The sequence below is a fragment of the Phyllostomus discolor genome, chromosome 4, assembly GCF_004126475.2.
Source record: "Phyllostomus discolor isolate MPI-MPIP mPhyDis1 chromosome 4, mPhyDis1.pri.v3, whole genome shotgun sequence".
Lineage (NCBI taxonomy): Eukaryota > Metazoa > Chordata > Mammalia > Chiroptera > Phyllostomidae > Phyllostomus > Phyllostomus discolor.
Window position 1 is genome coordinate 114304082 of NC_040906.2, and position 17277 is coordinate 114321358.

At 48.1% G+C, this 17277-nt stretch overlaps 1 protein-coding gene across 4 annotated transcripts; it reads right to left on the minus strand.

The window, feature by feature from the left end:
• Window positions 1–5055: 5055 nt before the first annotated feature.
• LOC114494963 (triggering receptor expressed on myeloid cells 2) lies at window positions 5056–16999 on the minus strand. Of its 4 annotated transcripts, XM_036024084.1 has the most exons (9): window positions 16815–16999; window positions 14939–15289; window positions 13489–13561; window positions 12590–12783; window positions 9010–9330; window positions 7044–7146; window positions 6558–6643; window positions 5973–6025; window positions 5056–5617 (listed from the first exon to the last, which is right to left on the minus strand). In XM_036024084.1, exons 1-9 carry the CDS (start codon window positions 16852–16854, stop codon window positions 5306–5308), a joined length of 1533 nt encoding a protein of 510 aa, XP_035879977.1. In that variant the 5' UTR covers window positions 16855–16999; the 3' UTR covers window positions 5056–5305. The 4 variants fall into 4 exon arrangements, with proteins under 4 accessions (XP_035879977.1, XP_028365991.1, XP_035879979.1 ...); XM_028510190.2 differs by lacking the exons at window positions 12590–12783; window positions 13489–13561; window positions 14939–15289; window positions 16815–16999 and adding an exon at window positions 9530–9639; XM_036024086.1 differs by lacking the exons at window positions 5056–5617; window positions 5973–6025; window positions 6558–6643; window positions 7044–7146; window positions 9010–9330 and adding an exon at window positions 12158–12497 and having other exon boundaries at window positions 16815–16985.
• Between the last annotated feature and the right edge of the window lie 278 nt (window positions 17000–17277).

Below are 17277 nucleotides of genomic sequence, written 5' to 3' on the forward strand. Positions count from 1 at the left end.
GGGGTTATGGCCTGCAACCCAGGAATGTACCCTGGCTGGGAATCGAACCTGGGATACTTTGGTTCCCAGCCCGCGCTCAATCCACTGAGCTACGCCAGCCAGGGCTAGAATTTTTTACATTTTTGTTTAAATCACTCTTAATGTATTTCTAATTTGTATTCCCCTTATATGAAGTTAAATGTCTTTACTATGTTTCTTTTTCCTTTTGTGTGAGCTATATGTATATATCCTATTACCATATTCTATTATTTGTTTTTCAGTTGATTTGTAGGTTTAGGGAAATCAACTCCCTGCCTTTGTATGAGTTGCAGAATTTTCCTTCACTTTCTGTTTTTTCTTTTGTTCATGGTGATTTTTGTCACAGGAAAAAAGGTATCAGTCTGTTCTTAATTTATTTTAATGTATATATGAACTATGTTAGGACTTCTGAGTTTTGTATAATACTTTAAAGAGCTTTTTCTTAAGATTATTTTAATGATTTACCAATGATCTTTCAAATATTTTTAATATCAACTTTATCAAAATATAGTTTACATACAGTAGAATGCATCTATTTTTACTAAGCGTTTTTACAAGTGTGTACTTCCATGTAACCACCACCATAATCATGATAGAGAACATTTCAATCACTCAAAAAAATTATTTTAGGCCCCTTTATAGTCATTTCCACTTCACCACCAGCACAAAATACTCATGATTTTTTCATTGCCTTTATACCTGAGATTATATCCCCCTTGTCATTTTTTTTTAAGATTTTTGGATTGGCTTTTTTCTTTTTAATTACTTTATTGTTGTTCAATTACAATTGTCTGCATTTCCCCCACCACCACTCTCCCACCACCCCAGCCAATCCCATCTCCCTCCCTTGCTTCCACCCTCCCCCTTGGTTTTATCCATGTGTGCTTTATAGTAGTTCCTGAAAACCCTCCCACTGTCCCCTCCCCCCTCCCCTCTGGCTGTTGTTAGATTGTTCTTAATTTCAGTGTCTCTAGTTATATTTTGTTTGCTTTTTTCTTTTGTTGATTATGTTCCAGCTAAAAGTGAGATCATATGGTATTTGACCCTCACCATCTGGCTTATTTCACTTAGCATAATGCTCTCCAGTTCCATTCATGTTGTCACAAAGGATAAGAGCTCCTTCTTTCTCTCTGTTGCATAGAATTTCATTGTGTAAATGTACCATAGTTTTTTGATCCACTCATTTACTGACAAGCACTTAGGTTGCTTCCAGCACTTGGCTATTGTAAATTGTGCTGCTATAAACATTGGGGTGCGTAGGTTCTTTTGGATTGGTGTTTCAGGGCTCTTAGGATATAATCCCAGCAGTGGAATTGCTGGATCAAAAGGCAGTTCCATTTTTAGTTTTCTGAGGAAATTCTATACTGTTTTCTACAGTGGCTGCACCAGTCTGCATTCCCACCAACAGTGCAGTAGGGATCCCTTTTCTCCACATCCTCTTCAACACCTGTTGTTTGTTGATTTGTTTATGACAGCCATTCTTACTGGTGTGAAGTGGTATCTCATGGTGGTTTTAATTTGCATCTCTCTGATGGCTAGTGATGCTGAGCATCTTTTCATGTGTCTCTGGGCCATCTGTATGTCCTCCTTGAAGAAGTGTCTGTTCAAGTCTTTTGCCCATTTTTTAATTGGGTTTTTTTGTCTTCCTGGAGTGGAGTCATGTGAGTTCTTTATATATTTTGGAGATCAAACCCTTGTCCGAGGTACTATTGGCAAATATGTTTTCCCATAAAGTTGGTTTTCTTTTCACTTTAATGCTGTTTTCTTTAGCAATGCAGAAGATTTTTAATTTGATGAGGTCCCATTTGTTTATTCTTTCCTTTATGTCCCTTGCTTTAGGGGATATATCGGTGAAGATGTTGCTGCATGGAATATCTGAGATTTTCCTGCCGATGTTTTCTTCTAGGATTTTTATGGTGTCATGATTTATATTTAAGTCTTTTATCTACCTTGAACTTATTTTTGTGTATGGTGTAAGTTGGTGATTGAGTTTCATTTTTTTGCATGTAGCTGTCCAGATCTCCCAACACCATTTGTTGAAATGGCTATTTTTACTCCATTTTATGCTTCTTCCCCCTTTGTCAAATATTAATTGATCATAGAGACTTGAGTTTATTGCTGGCCTTTCTGTTCTGTTCCATTGATCTATGTGTCTGTTTTTATGCCAGTAACAGGCTGTTTTGATTACAGTGATCTTGTAATACAGTTTGATATCAGGTATTGTGATCCCTCCTAGTTTGTTCTTCTGTCTCAAAATTGCTGCAGCTATTTGGGGTCATTTATGGTTCCATATAAATTTCTGAAATGTTTGTTCTATGTCTGTGAAATATGCCATTGGTACTTTAATAGGGACTGCATTGAATCTATAAATCACTTTGGGTAGTATGACCATTTGGATGATGTTAATTCTTTTAACCAATGAGCATGGTATACATGCTTCCATTTGTTTGTGTCTTTCTTGATTTCTTTCTTCAGCGTTGTATAGTTTTATGAGTATAGGTCTTTTACCTCCTTGGTTAGGTTTATTTCTAGGTACTTTATTTGTGTTGTTGCTATATCAAGTGGGATTTTTTTTCCTGATTTCTATTTTTGATATTTCATTGTTGGTGTACAAAAATGCCTTTGTTTTCTGAATATTGACTTTGTATCCCACTGTTTTGCTAAATTTATTTATTAGGTCAAGTAGTTTTTTTGGTGGAGTCTATAGGATTTTCTATACATACTATCATGTCATCTGCAAACAGTGACAGTTTTACTTCCTCTTTTCCAATTTAGATGCCTTTTATTTCTTTTTCTTGTTTGATTGCTGTGGCTAAGACTTCCAATACTATGTTTAATAGGAGTGGTGAAAACAGGCATCCTTGTCTTGTTCCTGATCTTAGTAGGAAAGCTCCCCTTGTCATTTTTATTTCATCCTTCTTCTTGAGTAAGGTAGCTAATACTTAATCTCTTTTTTATTTAATTTTATTTCAAAGAATTAGCTCTTTTATTTATACATATTTTATATATGTATTAGTTATATCATTTTTCTCCTTTAAAATCAACTAGATATTTGAGTAATATGTTTAATTCTTGTTGTTAAGGGTGTGAATTTTCCTTTAGGAACTTCTTTAGCTGAATTCCAAGGGGTTCTAATGTGAAGCAATCATCTCACCATGTCACCTGAATTTTCTTTGCTTTGTTTTCATGTGTTTCTTATAATAAAATTTAGGTCAGTATTTTCACCTTAAGAGTTATGTATAACTATGACCTCAGTTGGTATTCACTGACTTCCTACCATGAGCAATGATGGAATTGAGGTCTTCCTCTTCCCTCCTTCCCTCTTCTCCCCCAGCCCATTGGTTATCTTCCTTAGTGCTTTCCTTTGTACTGCTAAATATACTTTTATTTCTTTCAGGTTCTGAAAAGTACAAAATACATTTAGACCAGGCTAAGTTTTTCCCAAAAGAGTTCTTTTTAGGCCTTTTTCTGCATGTCCCCCTCATTCTTCCCCTTCCCCCATCCCCTCACCTCCCTACAAGGCAGCTCCTGGGTCATCTTAGTCAGGGAAAATGAGGACTTAGTTGATGAGGTCAGCTGCTGCCTCCACAAAGGACAGAAGCAAATTTAGGTTCTGTCACAGACCGAGACTCTATCAGGGAAGCCCAGAACATCCTGCCATAGCTCCCTAAAAATAGCATCTCTAGGCTTATACAGCTGGAGCCCAGGGCATAGCCTCTGCCTGTCCCTTCTTCTGAGGCGCTTAGATCAAACTTAAGGCCCTTCCACATGGGGAAAACCTCTTTATGCCTAGCTATCCATCAGTGTGAGACAACTAGATTCCTGAGCACCTTGGTCACTCATCTCAATGTGGGCAAGTATCTTCAAATTGATTGTTTCCAAAGAAATCCTCACAGAAATCTTAAAGGCCCTCCCACCCCCAGCCTGAACTACCTTTTATTTAAACTTAACCATGGCCACACCCTTATTATGTATTCCCCATCCCCTCACCCCCATTTTCCACTGGGCTCTACCCAAGCTCCAGAGTTCTGGCCAAAAGGAACAGTGCTACCAGATGGCCACCCTGTTGAGAGAGGCAGCTCTGGCATAACTGATGTCTGCAAAGGTCTTTTTTTTTTTAAGATTTTATTTATTTATTTTTAGAGAAGGAAGGGAGGGAGATAGAGACAGAGAGAGAGAGAGAGAGAGAGAGAGAGAAACACCAATGTGCGGTTGCTGGGGGTTCTGGCCTGCAACCCAGGAATGTACCCTGGCTGGGAACCGAACCTGGGACACTTTGGTTCCCAGCCCGCGCTCAATCCACTGAGCTACGCCAGCCAGGGCTTGCAAAGGTCTTTTATCTCCTGGTGTTTGAAAGTCCTTTGTCCTGCCAAAGGATAATATTGATGCATATTTGTGTTTCTGTCCTTATTTCTATTTCTTTTCAGCCCCCTTTCTCACACCACATCTATCCTGAGTTTCCTTATTTGTTTGCTTTGTTTGTTTTTTAATTGTATTTATTTATTTTTAGAAAGAGGAGAAGGGAGGAAGAAAGAGAGGGAGAGAAATATCAATGCAAGAAACAGTCAGTTGCTCCTTGTACGTGACTTGATCAGGGACTGAACCCACAACCCAGGTTTGTGCCCTGATCTGGAATGGAAGCAGTGACCTCTCACTCTGCGGAATCATGCCCACACTGGTCAGGTCTATCCTGAGTCTCCTTTAATCATTATTCCCATCTCCCCATGATATGCTATCATAACAGAAGATGTCACTTGTTTACAAAGTGTACAGCAAAAGCAGAAAAGATTTGTAGACTCAAGGAAATGAATCTATACTTTCAGGTATCATGAGAAAATCAGAAAATACTTTTGAAGAAGCCTTCTTGGTGACCCTTGAGTCAAAATGCATTGCAGTGTCTGGAACAGGGAATGAAACCTCTTTTCACTGGCTGGGGAGTTCATGCAGTGCAAAATCCAGACTGGAGTCTGTTCAGTTCACAGCCCATGTAAATAGTCAAACTGGGGCCCTTCCCTTTCCCTCAAACATCAAGAGTTCATATATCATCATTTAACATTTATTTAGCCCAGGGGTGTAATGGCAGAGGAACCAACATGGGAGACTTCTCCAAGACACCTCAATCACACCCAATCGTCACTTTCAAGATTAGAAAAGTCAAGACATTAGATTAGGCCCTAACATCCCCAGTTGCTCTGACACACTAAGGACGTAGGGCATGGACTGGCTGGGTGGACGCACAGAAAGAAGCCCAGGACAGTCTCTGTGAGCACACAGTGTGGTGAGCAGCTCAGCTGGGTGGAGTCTGGCTATTAGGAGGATCCTGGGCTGGCTCCCCAGAGCCCCCTCCACTCTTGTCCCCTCCAGGGAAGATGACTGTGGCATATGTCACAGTATTGGAGCAGGTCAAGACCTCAGGAGTCAGAGGGGATGAGGAGGATGGAGCTGGGTATGGGGGTTTCCTTGATGGGGGCTCAAGAGGTAGGCTGGTATAGGTGGTATCATCAAAGGAAGGTGGTGAGTCAAGCCTCGCATATGGTACGTTCGATGGCACATCTACAGCCAGTCCAGAATCATCGATGTGGACCATTGAGGAGGGTGCCTATTACAAAAGCAGGCAAATCAGGGAAAGGGAGAGCACCTTCCTCAGCCCCAGTTCCCTTTGGGGCGAATCCCAGGACCACACTGGATCTCTCTCTCAAATCCTGAATATCTCAGTGGGCAAGAGGGCTTCTTGAAGATTTTTAAGCCCCAAGTTTTTTTCCCAAATCTGGTAAGGTAGATACCAAGGTAGGAAGGTGGAACCATCAGTACTAAGTTGATAGCATTTAGGGAGATGGTTTGGACCCCGACTAAGTCCCAGTCCTTTCTCCACCCCATCAGCGTGGGACCCCTCAGTGAGCGTGGCAGGTAGAGGGTCTGGGGAAATTGGCTGGGAGCCTACAGAGGCCTCTTACCATGTCTGGAGCTCCACTGCTCTCGGATTGGCCACAGAAACCAAGCCTGTTCCCTGGTAAGACAGAGGATAGCAGCACAGTCTGCTTCTTGTCCTGGCTCAAAGCCCATCCCCTCATCCCCTCACCCACTCCTCTTTTCAAGTCTGGACTCACCTTCCCCACTCCCACCACTGAACCTCTCCCCTGGGACTCCACAGTGTTACCCAGACTACCTGACTCTCCCCACCCACTTACTGCTTCCACAGCTCTGGTCCAAACCTGCCCAGATGCTCACCCTAGCTCCAGAAGACCTCTCCTCACCTTTCCAGTCCCCTGTCTATAATACCACTCCATCGCCCTTCCCAGTTCCTGTCTTTCCCCAGGCCTGACGCCACAGAATCTTCTTCCTTCCCTCTGCCCCTCAGCCATGGGAGGAATTCTAGGGCCTGGGGGCAGACCTAGAATGTAGACATTGCTAATGCCCAGACAAGCTAATTGCTAATGCCCAGAAAAGCCCCTCTGTAGGGGGCGGACCTACATTCCTGGCCTTGTCTGCAAGACTGGCTGACAGGCCCAGCGGGGCCAGGAGAATGGACCACTACCTACCTTTCTTTCTGGCCAACACAGCAAACAGCACCACTGCCACCACCAGTAAGCCCAGCAGGAGCGCAGAGCCCCAGATCAGGGGGTTGCTGCGGGACACAAAGGGACAGGTGAGCTTGGCCCTCAACCTACTTGGGAGCTGCTAGCCAGGAATCCTGGAGTGGTTAGACAGGGTACATTTCTTGTGGAGCCATGGTTGGGAGAAAGAGATTTGGGGAGTGAAATGAGGAGGGTAGGTGCAGGCGGGGCAGAATAGAGACATTATACATTATCAGGGTATCCTGACTGAAGACCCCGTGGGATGAAAGGACTATTGCTGAACTGGGATAGAGAGGTATGTCTGTCTCGCTGCCTAACTGCCTGAGCAGAAGTTCCCCAGGAAAGAAAGGAATCATAAGGTTTCTCTTTGGTTTAGTCTGGGGCTCTAAACAAGCCATATCTTCACCACACCCGTTGTCACAGCCGCCCAGACACCATTCTTGTCTGTACCTCTTCTCATCCTGCCTGGGTTCCAGAGGGCTGGCACTGGCTACAGAGCCTGAAGAAAGGTCGTCAGCCAAATTGTCAACCTCTTCTTTGTTCAGGCCAGGAGCTGAGTCAGAAGGAAATATTTAATGAGCACATACCCACTGGGGGCAGGGTTAAGGGCCTGTTGAGGTCTGAGCAATGGGGGAGTAGAGCTGAGGAAGGAGAGGTTTGCAGTAAGAAACACAGGGAAGGGTGTTGGGGTATTCCTTAGGGGCCTCTCATACTGGGGGCCAGGGAATGGCATTCTTTATGCTTTACCTGACTGAGAATATGTCTGCTTTCCCCTCTACCACCACCTCCCACAGAAACCCAGGCCTCTTCACACACCTGCCGCCATGTGACCCCTGCAGGCTGGCTGAGCCCCACCCCGAGCTCTGCCCTCAGCATCTGAGGAACTGCAGGGTCAGCCCCAATGTGATACATGCCAACTGACCCTTGCTGAGGGAATGCCCAGATCCTGAGACCCAGTTTGGTGACAAAGTTTCTGTCATCCCTATAATGTGTTCAACTTCAGTCTGAGGGACTTAGGGCTGGTTCGTCTGGACCTGAAGATCTGTCTTGGGAACGTGGCCATTCCTAGTCTCTCCGGGAAGGCAGTCTCACCCTCTTCTTAGGAGAGTCACCATTCCTATTCCCCACCCCATGCCAAACCAGGAAATGGAGGTGCTGTGGCCCCAGTCTTGCTGCATATGTCCTGCTCTCCTGGTACCTTTTAAGCCGCCACGACTGGACCTCCCTGAAGCTAAAAGCTTACACATTACCTGCCCCCCACATCCTCCCTGGACACTATGCTCCACCTGCCTGACCAAACATGCATCATCTACAGCTGTCGGGGCCCCACACCTGCCATTGTAGGTCCTGTCTCCCTGCCCCTCTCCCAGTGCCCTTGTCATACTTGCAGGAGTTATGACCTGGAGTTCCCAGACCTTGGAGTGTCAAGGAAGGAGGAGGACAAAGGTGATTCAGATGAACAGGAATGTACTTTTTAACATAAAATAGTAATCATGGACTCCAGATAAGAAGGATTCTCACAACAACTTAGTCCATCCACTTAATTAACAGACAGGGGGAAATGCCTTTCTTAATTTGGCATTTGGGGACTGGGCACAAATTACCTGAGAAAAGACCTGAAAATGAAAAAATGTCAGCATCCCTAAGAGAAAGTCACTAGCAGTCTGTGCCTCAGCAGCTAGCTGACCATTTCCCCTCCAGAACATTTTTTTAATAACATCCTATTTTTCTGGGAAAAATAACTTTAATACTTTCAAGTTTTGTCTAAATTAATGCTTAGACATTAGGTCACTGTAGCCTGTGTGAATGAAATCTATTTTTTTAAAGCACTTTCTGTACTAGTAATCAGGCTTGAGAATATTAGCTTAAATAATAATGACACTTTCCCCACTTTTAAAACAGAATGAGTTGAAGTAATTCAGGCATTGCATGTACCTGTCTGTAGGTGAGACACATACTAGATGCTCAGTGAAGACTTATAAAATGAAATAAGATATGAATTCAGTAATTTTCAGGTCATCGAAGTCATTATTATAGGAATAAAAAACTGGATGGTATAATAAAAGAGTAATTCAAGTTGATGTGCCCAAATTAAAACTTTGTTTAAAACATTTCCAAGGAAAAACTTAGCATCAAGTATGTTGGAAATGTTGGACGAGGAGGCCAAGGCCATGGGTGGGGAAGAGGCTCTGCCTTCCTAGGGTAGACCAGGCTGTGCTGGGGGGAGGAAGGGGCTGCATTTGGTTGTTTTATCTAAGACTTCTCAACCAGTTTGGTTTCCGTTATTGCAGAGCTGTCAAAAGGATGTCTCCTCCCAAGTCCTCTATCCCAGGGCCCCCACTCCAGGACCCAGGAGCAGTAGGTGGGAGTGGGGAGGGCAGTTCAGAGGAGCAGTGGCCAGCCTAGGATATCTCACCTGCAGGGAGGATTTTCAGAGTCACTCTGTGCACTGTCTGGGGCCCAGTGTCCCCCTCCACCACACAGCCGTAATCCCCAGCATCCTCCTCCCTCAGGGCAATCATCTCCACCTGGAGCAGGCCACTCCCCAGGTCGGTGAGGAATGTGCGGCTGTGCTCTGGTGCTCTGCGATCCACTGCTGAAGACACCAAGGGCTGGTACCCCTCTGGCAAGAACCGGCCCCACACCTTCTGGCCCTTGATGTCCTGGAGTCCATAGAAACAGAGCACCTGAAGGGAGCCCCCCACAGATGCCTCCAGCTCCTCAGCCAAGCCCTGGCCTAGGGAAGAAAAGGATGTGGGAGTGTTAGACAGGAGCTGGGGGGACCTCCCAGCCCACCCACTGGCATAGGGACGCAGGGACCTGGAGGTCCACCTTCTGGGCCCTACACTTGTTATTGTTACCACAATAATGTTGATTATTTCTAGGCATGGAACAGAGTAGGCAGGGCCCAAAGTACTGCTCTTTCTGAACCTTACCTGTGAGTCCCAGGAGCAGCAGCAGAAGGAGCAGGTTGGGACCCATCGCTGGGCAGGGAGATGCAGCTCAGGGGCTCGCCTGGGCACTGACACAGCATTCCCCTGGGGGCAGGAAACATCTGCCTCAGACAGTCACATGGGGCTCTCAGCGACGTGCAGTGGGAGGCAGATGCTGGTGGGGCCCTCCATGGGTGGGGACAAGGAGTGCTTCCAAACGCTGGGTGGCTTATTGCTCAGAAACTGACCCTGAGAGCAGGGAACAGAAAGGCAGGGCTGGGGCTCAGCTAAGGAATAAGGTGGGAAGATCAAGGCAACTGGAGGGCGTTAGAGAAAGAGGAAAGGTGATCTTCAGGGTCTTCCAAATATAGACTCTGAGGATGCACAGCTGTGGAGGAGGGAGGTAGTGTCCTACCGGTGGTCCAAGGCCATTCCGATTCTAAAATCTGTACATGTGTCCCCACCTAAGCTTTCAGGTTGTCCTCCTATGGTGCAGCCTCACCACAGGAAGTCCCCCTTGAAGATGGACCTGGCCTGTCCTTGTTTATTCCCCTGGGCGCTTGATGGACCTTTTCACTGTGGACCCACATTTTTCAGTTCTGGGAACTGCATTACTTCTTTGATAATTGCTCCTCCACTTTCTTTGCCCCCCACCGCCCACCATTTTTCTAGACTCCCTAATAGTCAGATATGGAACCTAATGTATTCATCTCATTGTCATATCCTTTCTCTCTTATTTTTCATCATTTTTGTTCATTTTGTTCTGATTTTTGGCATCTTTTCCTTCCATCCCTTCTATTATTGTCTTTTACATTTTTTTTTGTGCTCTTAATTTACAAGATTTCTTATCCTCCAAGCATTTTTTATTTATTAGCATATTTTTGTTTTAACAATACACTACCCTCTCTGTTAAGGAGACAATTCTTTATAAATATTTTCACATTTCTGCCTGGTCGGGGCCTTCTGAACACAGGGCACTGGCCAAGCTTTGCTCCAGGGTGACTGAGCTGCAAACGTGCCCGAGACTCTAGAGATAGGGTTGGCCTGGCCCAGAGACTGGCCCCGTCCTTCCCCTCCCTCCCTCCCTCCCTGGAGAAGGTGGGCTTGTTTTGTTTTGTTTTGTTTTGTTTTGTTTTCATTTTATTTTTCAGTTACAGTTTACAACCCATGTTATTTTGGAGCCAGGTGGATATTTATTTTGATTTTCATAGGAGAGGACCGTGAGGCTCTGAGTTGTTAAGGAATTAGCTTAAAGTTTCTTAGCAGGAAGCAAAGCTGAAGCTTGAAACCAAAGTATCCAACCCCCTTCTGTCCAGTGTGCCCCCCAGAGCGTTCACGGCAGGGGATCCCAGTGGCAAGGAAAGGCTCACCAGTACCAGGCACATGGCCTGGGGAGCCTCCCTGCAAAGCCTTCAGCATTGTGCAGAGGGGGTGGGCAGCAGGAAGGGGGAACCAGACTCAGTTTAGGCTCCACTCAGTCTTGAAGACTATCCTGCCTGGGGACATAAAGAGGAAGTTTCATGTGCCCCTGAGTCAGAAGGCCAGCTCGGATGTAGAGGCAGCCTCACTGGGGAGTGGGTGAGGCATGGCTGGGCGAGGCTTTGAGGCTGGAACACAGAGCTGCCTAAGGAATTCAAAACCCCAAGGCCCACACCCAGGTTAGAGGCCAAGCAGCCACGTGGCCCAAGGCAGAATAGCTCCTTTCCTCCGCTGCCCCGCAGCCCACCCCCCAGGAAGTCTCGGTCCAGTTTCCCCTCTACTCGTGGCCTGAGCTGGGGGTGTGTACTGAAGACTGAGATGAGATTCACTACTACACCCCTCCAAGTGCTTCTCAGGTGCTACCTCTGCCCTTTAGAATTCCATCACCCCCATCCCTTCTGTACTCCCGATATGCCCGGCCAGCTGACTGACTTATTCCCTGTTTCCGCCCATCTGCCATGAGAACATGGCTCCGCAGGGGCAGGCATCTTTGCCTGTTTTGTTCTCTCTGTGTCTCCAATGCCTAGAATTGTCCTGGCACAGAAAAGATCTGTTAAATGAATAAATGAGTGAATGAGCAGGACTGAGCTAGAGGGAAGGGCACCTTGAATGCTAAGTGCACTTTGGATTTCCAGGCTCTACTGGGGATTTTAGGTAAATCCTTTCCCTTATGAGACTCAGTTTCCCTTCTGTACAATGAGGGACTTTGATCAGTAGTTTCCGGTTCTGTTGTGTTACCCTCTATAACTCATGTTTTGTCATTCCTCTGGAAGGGAAGTAACATGATGAAAGCAAAGTTCCAGGAAGGATGAATCAGCTGGGGATTGGATGGACTTACAGTGTGGGGGTGGGAAGGGAGGAGGAAGGCCTAGGTCAGGGAGACCAGCCATAATCTTAGGGAATTTATGGACAGGAGGCATGAAGAAGAGAAGAGAGGACAGGGGAGGGGATGGGAGAGGAGAGGAGAAGAGATTAGAGGAGAAGAGAGGAGAGGAGAAGAAGACTGGCTGCTAGAGAAATTCCAGGGAGGAAGAGGACTTGGTAATTAGATCTAGGAAAGGGAGAGAGAAGAACAGAAAGACTGGCTACTTTGGACCCTGTGAGAATGGAGGGACATACTATCTGAGATCCTAGGTTCCAATGAGCCCGACCTTTTTGCTCATCAAAATTTATTCTCCTGGCACTGAAGCAAAAGAGAAGAGCTTCATGATGCTCCAAAACAATCCAGTTAAACATGCAGTCTCAGATTTATTTGTGAAAATATTTGATGTCCAATGTCTAGAAGTGGGTAGATGGTCTTTCCACCTCCAAGGCACACATGCCGCGCCCGTGCGCACACACACACACCTGCGGCCAGGGGAAGCAGAGCACAGGCAAAGTGGCAATTTGCCAAAGCAGAGCCAGGAGTCTTGGTGGCTGAAGGGCAAGTGTGCAGACCTCTCAGGGCCTGCTGTCCCACGTGGGGTCCTCTCCTCTCAGGTGTCTCTCAGTCCTGCAACACACTGAATACACACACTGCCCCTCTCAGCCCCACCTCCCCTCTGCCCCATCCACCCCCAGCCGCACTGTGCTCTCTAAACTCACCTGTTAGAGTCTGGAGCTGGTGGCCTGGGTCATGGCCGCAGTCAGGTCCCCTGGCTGGGGATGTCTCCCATTTCTGCCCATGCCAGGCCGCAGCCCAGAGGGCACTGGCTGCTAGAAGTTTGATGAGAAAGATGCAGGCCAGGAGGAAAAGGATGGAAGTGTATGGAAGGGGGATCTCCTCTTCTGAGAGGCTCCTTAGAGAAATAAGAAGAGCATGCAGGAGGACTCGAGGTGGCCCCAGAGAAGGATACAGAGACACCAGGATCTTCCCACGGCTCAGGGTACCCCCCACTCACCAGCACCATCCATGGTATGGAGCTTTGGGGCCTTAGGAAGCCTGTATTCAGGAAACCTAAGTTCTAGGCAGGGGGTTGCCTGCTGAGTGCATTTAAACACACCACCTTTCCTCGCTGAACAGTTTCTGCCTTACATGACAGAATGGAGTAGGGGGGTGCACACATGAGGGGAGAATATGTGAGCCCCATGGTCATGTTTAACAATGTTTAATACAATACACAGACATGAACCAATCAGAATGGATTCTGGCCCCATCAAAGGAACAGATCCGGGGACCCCAGTTTTGCACAAAAGCACTAAAATGCCCATTGTTGCTGAATCGTGGGGATGTCCTAGGGCTGCCAGGGGAGGTGCTGAAGGCTGACCATTCAGGAATCTTGAAGCTGCAAACTGTTTATGAAAGAATTTCAACATTTTAGCAACTGGCACAGTCATGCCAACATGCACTGGCTGTTTGGAAGGGTGTTTAGATAAGATCAGTCCAGGCCCTTTCCTGCTCTAACTGCCTTGGAATTTGCAGTTCTGGGACCTGCAGTATCAACCCCATGCCCGGGACCTGCAGGGCAGTCTGCCAGAGATTTAGGAAAGGCCTGTCACTGTACCTGGAGATGCTGTGCTCCACCTGGGCATCCTTGGGGATCCAGAGCTCACCGGGGTCCTGGTGATCAAGGGGGTCTGTGGGAGACAGAGTCGCTGAGCTTTGATGCCCTCACCCTGAGGCTGCCTGTCGAGGCAGGGAGAACCTCTCTGAGCAGGTGGAGGCCTGTGGGCTCCGGCCCTGTGTGGATCAAGTTGTCAACCTCTCTGAGTCTCAGTTTCCTCACCTGTAAAGTAGGGCAATTAGGAACACCTCCTCAATAATACCTTTACAAATTCAGTGGGAACATCTTTGTACAAGTGCCTAACACCCCCTACGAGCTCAGTGACTGCGGTTCCCATCCTCCCATCTCACAGGGTCTTTGGGAAGATCAGGTCAACTAACGAATGTGTTCAGAAGTCCTGAGCGAACTGCCAAGCTGTCTGCACCAGCTATGGATTCTTTTCTGCCACCCTCTAAGGGAGTCGGCTGAGCTGAAAATCTGTGTGTCCTCACCCCTTATGCCTCTTTCCACTTAGCAAGGTGGTGGAAGTGGGGCTTGGGGTCTAGGGCAGGCAGTCCCTCCTAAACTCCCCACCTTAGACGAATACTACCCTGGAGCTACATTTCCATAAGGGGCCATATTGTGAGGAGGAGGTGGGAAAAAAGAGAGTCAGAAAAAGGACAGTAACCTCAGATTTCTTCTCCTCTAGGACACAATCTCTCTCTGGAGACATAGGCAGATGCTTTCCTGGAGGGCGCCCCCTGTGCAAAGCTCATGGGAGGGCATACCCCTCCCCACAGTTTCATCCAGTCAAGCCTGGAATAAAGATGCCAAGCAGTTCAGCAGCAGGCTCAGGGGCCCGGGCTGTCTTGCACCCCCAAGCACATTTAACTCTCATCTCACATGTGCCTCACAGGAGCCCTGTGGAGTCAGCAGGACTGATCCGCTCCTGGATAGGGAATTAAGCCCCAGAGAGGAGAAGCAGGGACTCTGTGGCCCAGAAACAAAGACAGTGCGCCTTTCTTGGCTTGTTTTTCTGTACCTGGTTAGTGCTTAATTTATGTTGGTAGGTGCATTGGGTGGTTGGGTGAGGGAATAAATGAATCTCTTCCCACAGCTCAAAGACCACCTACGGTGTTCACGTCCCAAATGATGCCAAAGAGATAAAGCTGTTTTGGGAAGCAGAACCACAGCTAGCTCAGATGGCTCCTGTGCTAATCCCCTTCCTGCAGGTGATGCAGTTCTGCCTCAGGAACCACAGTCTGGACAGAGGTGGCAGGGTTGCACTGTGGCCCCCTGAGCAGTGAGCAACCTGCATAACCACCCACTGTGGCCCTCAGTGCGGGACAAGATCTACAGTATGGGTTTTCCCAGGGTTGCTGAAAGGCAAGAGGGAAGTCCTATACACAGACACCAAAGACATGAGATCCAGCCCAAGGGCAGGCCAGGGTGCCACCAGCTGCCCACTCACCGGCCAATACCTCCACTAGGACTTTCCTGAGGGTGTCAGCCTCACTGCCACGGAGACTCTGACACTGGTAGAGGCCAGCATCGTGAGCTTGAAGATTCTTCAGTGTAATGGTAAGCGTGCCACCCAGGGTGTCGTCTGCAATGGCCGTGCTCCCGTTCCGCCTCTTCACAAAGGACAGCAGCCATGAGCTGTGGGTGCTGACCACCCGCTGGCATTGGTCCCCTTCACCCAGCTGGCGGCACCAGGCTTTGCGTCTCCCCCAGTGCTTCAAGGAGTCGTAGGGGCAGGAGACCCACAGGGACTGGCCTGTCATGCCCTGGAACACCGTGGTGTTGTGGGCCAGAGACAACACTGGGGAGGAGACATTCATTCACTCTTTCATTCATTTGCCTAATATTTATTGAACACCTACCATGTACAGTGAACAAAAGAGACAGAAATCCTGCCCTTAAGGAGCTCAGGTTCTTCTAGAAGTTAGAAGGAGGTGGCACAGTCCAGGCGTAATGTGATTACGGAAAATTGGGAACCATGAACCCCGGGTCCTGGGTCTGGATCTATCATCATTGTACTTGCTGAACATCATTGAAGAAGTAACTGACCCTCTCTGGGCCTTTGTCCAAAAGCCACTGGTTCCAAAGTTCCCTCCAGTTTATTCCATACATTTTCTCCCTATCACATGGAAATGAGACATCCCCTCACCCCACTCCACCTCAAGAGAGAAGAGCTAGTGCCCCTCTCACGCCTGGGGCTAGTCCACGTGGCTGGGCAGCCCGTGCTTGCCTGCTCTGTTTATTCCCCTGCTGCTGCCCACGCTGGTACCACTGCCCACGCTGGTACTGGCTTTGCATTCTGCTCTTTCTGACCTTTAGCTTCCAGCTTCCCTATTTCTGTGGCTTCGTTCCCCTTTCAGGATGGACTTGTCTCAGAGCTATTTTGGGGGAGACATGAGGCTGCTATTTTGGGGGTCCTCTTTGGGGTGGGGGAGATGGGCTTAGAGCACCAGTCTACTTCCAGGGCAGGGGCTGCAAGGGAATCATCCAGAGCCCTCTGCCTCAACTTCCTCTTTTCTGATCCTCCCCCATTCACCCCGTGGTCTACCGTATGGTGACAGAAACTTGAAAAATAAGATTGCGGAGCTAGTGGCCTGTTGTTTGGAACCAGAGAGACCTGTTGAGCAGTGGCCGCTTCTCGTGCCATCCCACCACCCCTCTGCCTCCAGGTGGGCCACACCTCCACCTTCCTCTAGCCCACCCCAGCTCTGAGTAGCTGCTAGAGCAAGGCTCCATTGAGAGGGTCTCCTCTCACCCAGGTTTGTGTCTTGCTCTGGGGAAGCAAAGGCACCTTTCCCCATTGAGAAGGTGCAGTTGTATGTGGGGGGCGGGGGTGTCAATTCTCCCAGCTCAGCAACAGAAATATTTGGCCCCCTCACCTCCTCTCCAGAGTTAAGGACCTTCCAAGCATGGGAGGGGGCACCCAAAACACATATTCTCAGTGGGGTTCCTTCTTCCCTCCTTCCTGCCACTCCTCTGGGGCTAGTCTTGTGCTTAAGTTTTGGGGCTCTGACCAGTACCCTCCAAACTTCCCTCAGCTAATCACTAGTGTTTGAAATGCCACCACCAGAACTCCTTCCCTTTCCATGTGACCAGAATCCACCAGCTCTTTATACCTGCACATGCATAAAGAGTCTGACGTGGGTCCTGGTCCCAGGGAGGGAAGAACAGGAAGGATATGGGGTGGGTGGAAAGGGAGGGGTGCAGAATGTGCAAGGACTTCACCCTCCTTCAGCTCAGTACTCCCCCGCCCAACCACCCACCTGCCATATACTCAAGGAAAGGGAAGGAAAGAAGCTACCAGCAGTAGAGCAAGGGGATCCTACCTGTGACAGAGAGCAGGATGAGCAGCCAGAGAGGCTCCATGTCACCCTCCCCTTGCAGAGAGCAGATTCAGGGTGCCTTGTGCAAGATCTTGTCTTTCCCTTGAATTGCAGAAAGGAGAGGGTCAGGACATCAGGCGCTGAACCAGCTCCTGGGGATTGAGCAACAGTCGGACCAGGGTCTGGCTTTATGATTCAGGGAGGGGTTGCAGGGTAGGGGAGGAGAGGAGAGGAGGAGCCAGCCACTGCAGTCTTGAAGCAGGAGGCTGAGGATCTCAGACCTCAGAGAGGCCAGCCCTTCATCCATGCACCCCCCAGGGTGACCCCACAGGGCTGGAGCTGGTCAGGGCTGCAGGCTGCAGAGCCTACAGGGATCACTGCCCTCACCACCGTGCTCACACCCTCCCCCAGTGGCACTGCCTGCCATTCTCTGGTTCAAGCCTAACAGGGGATGGAGGACAGTTTC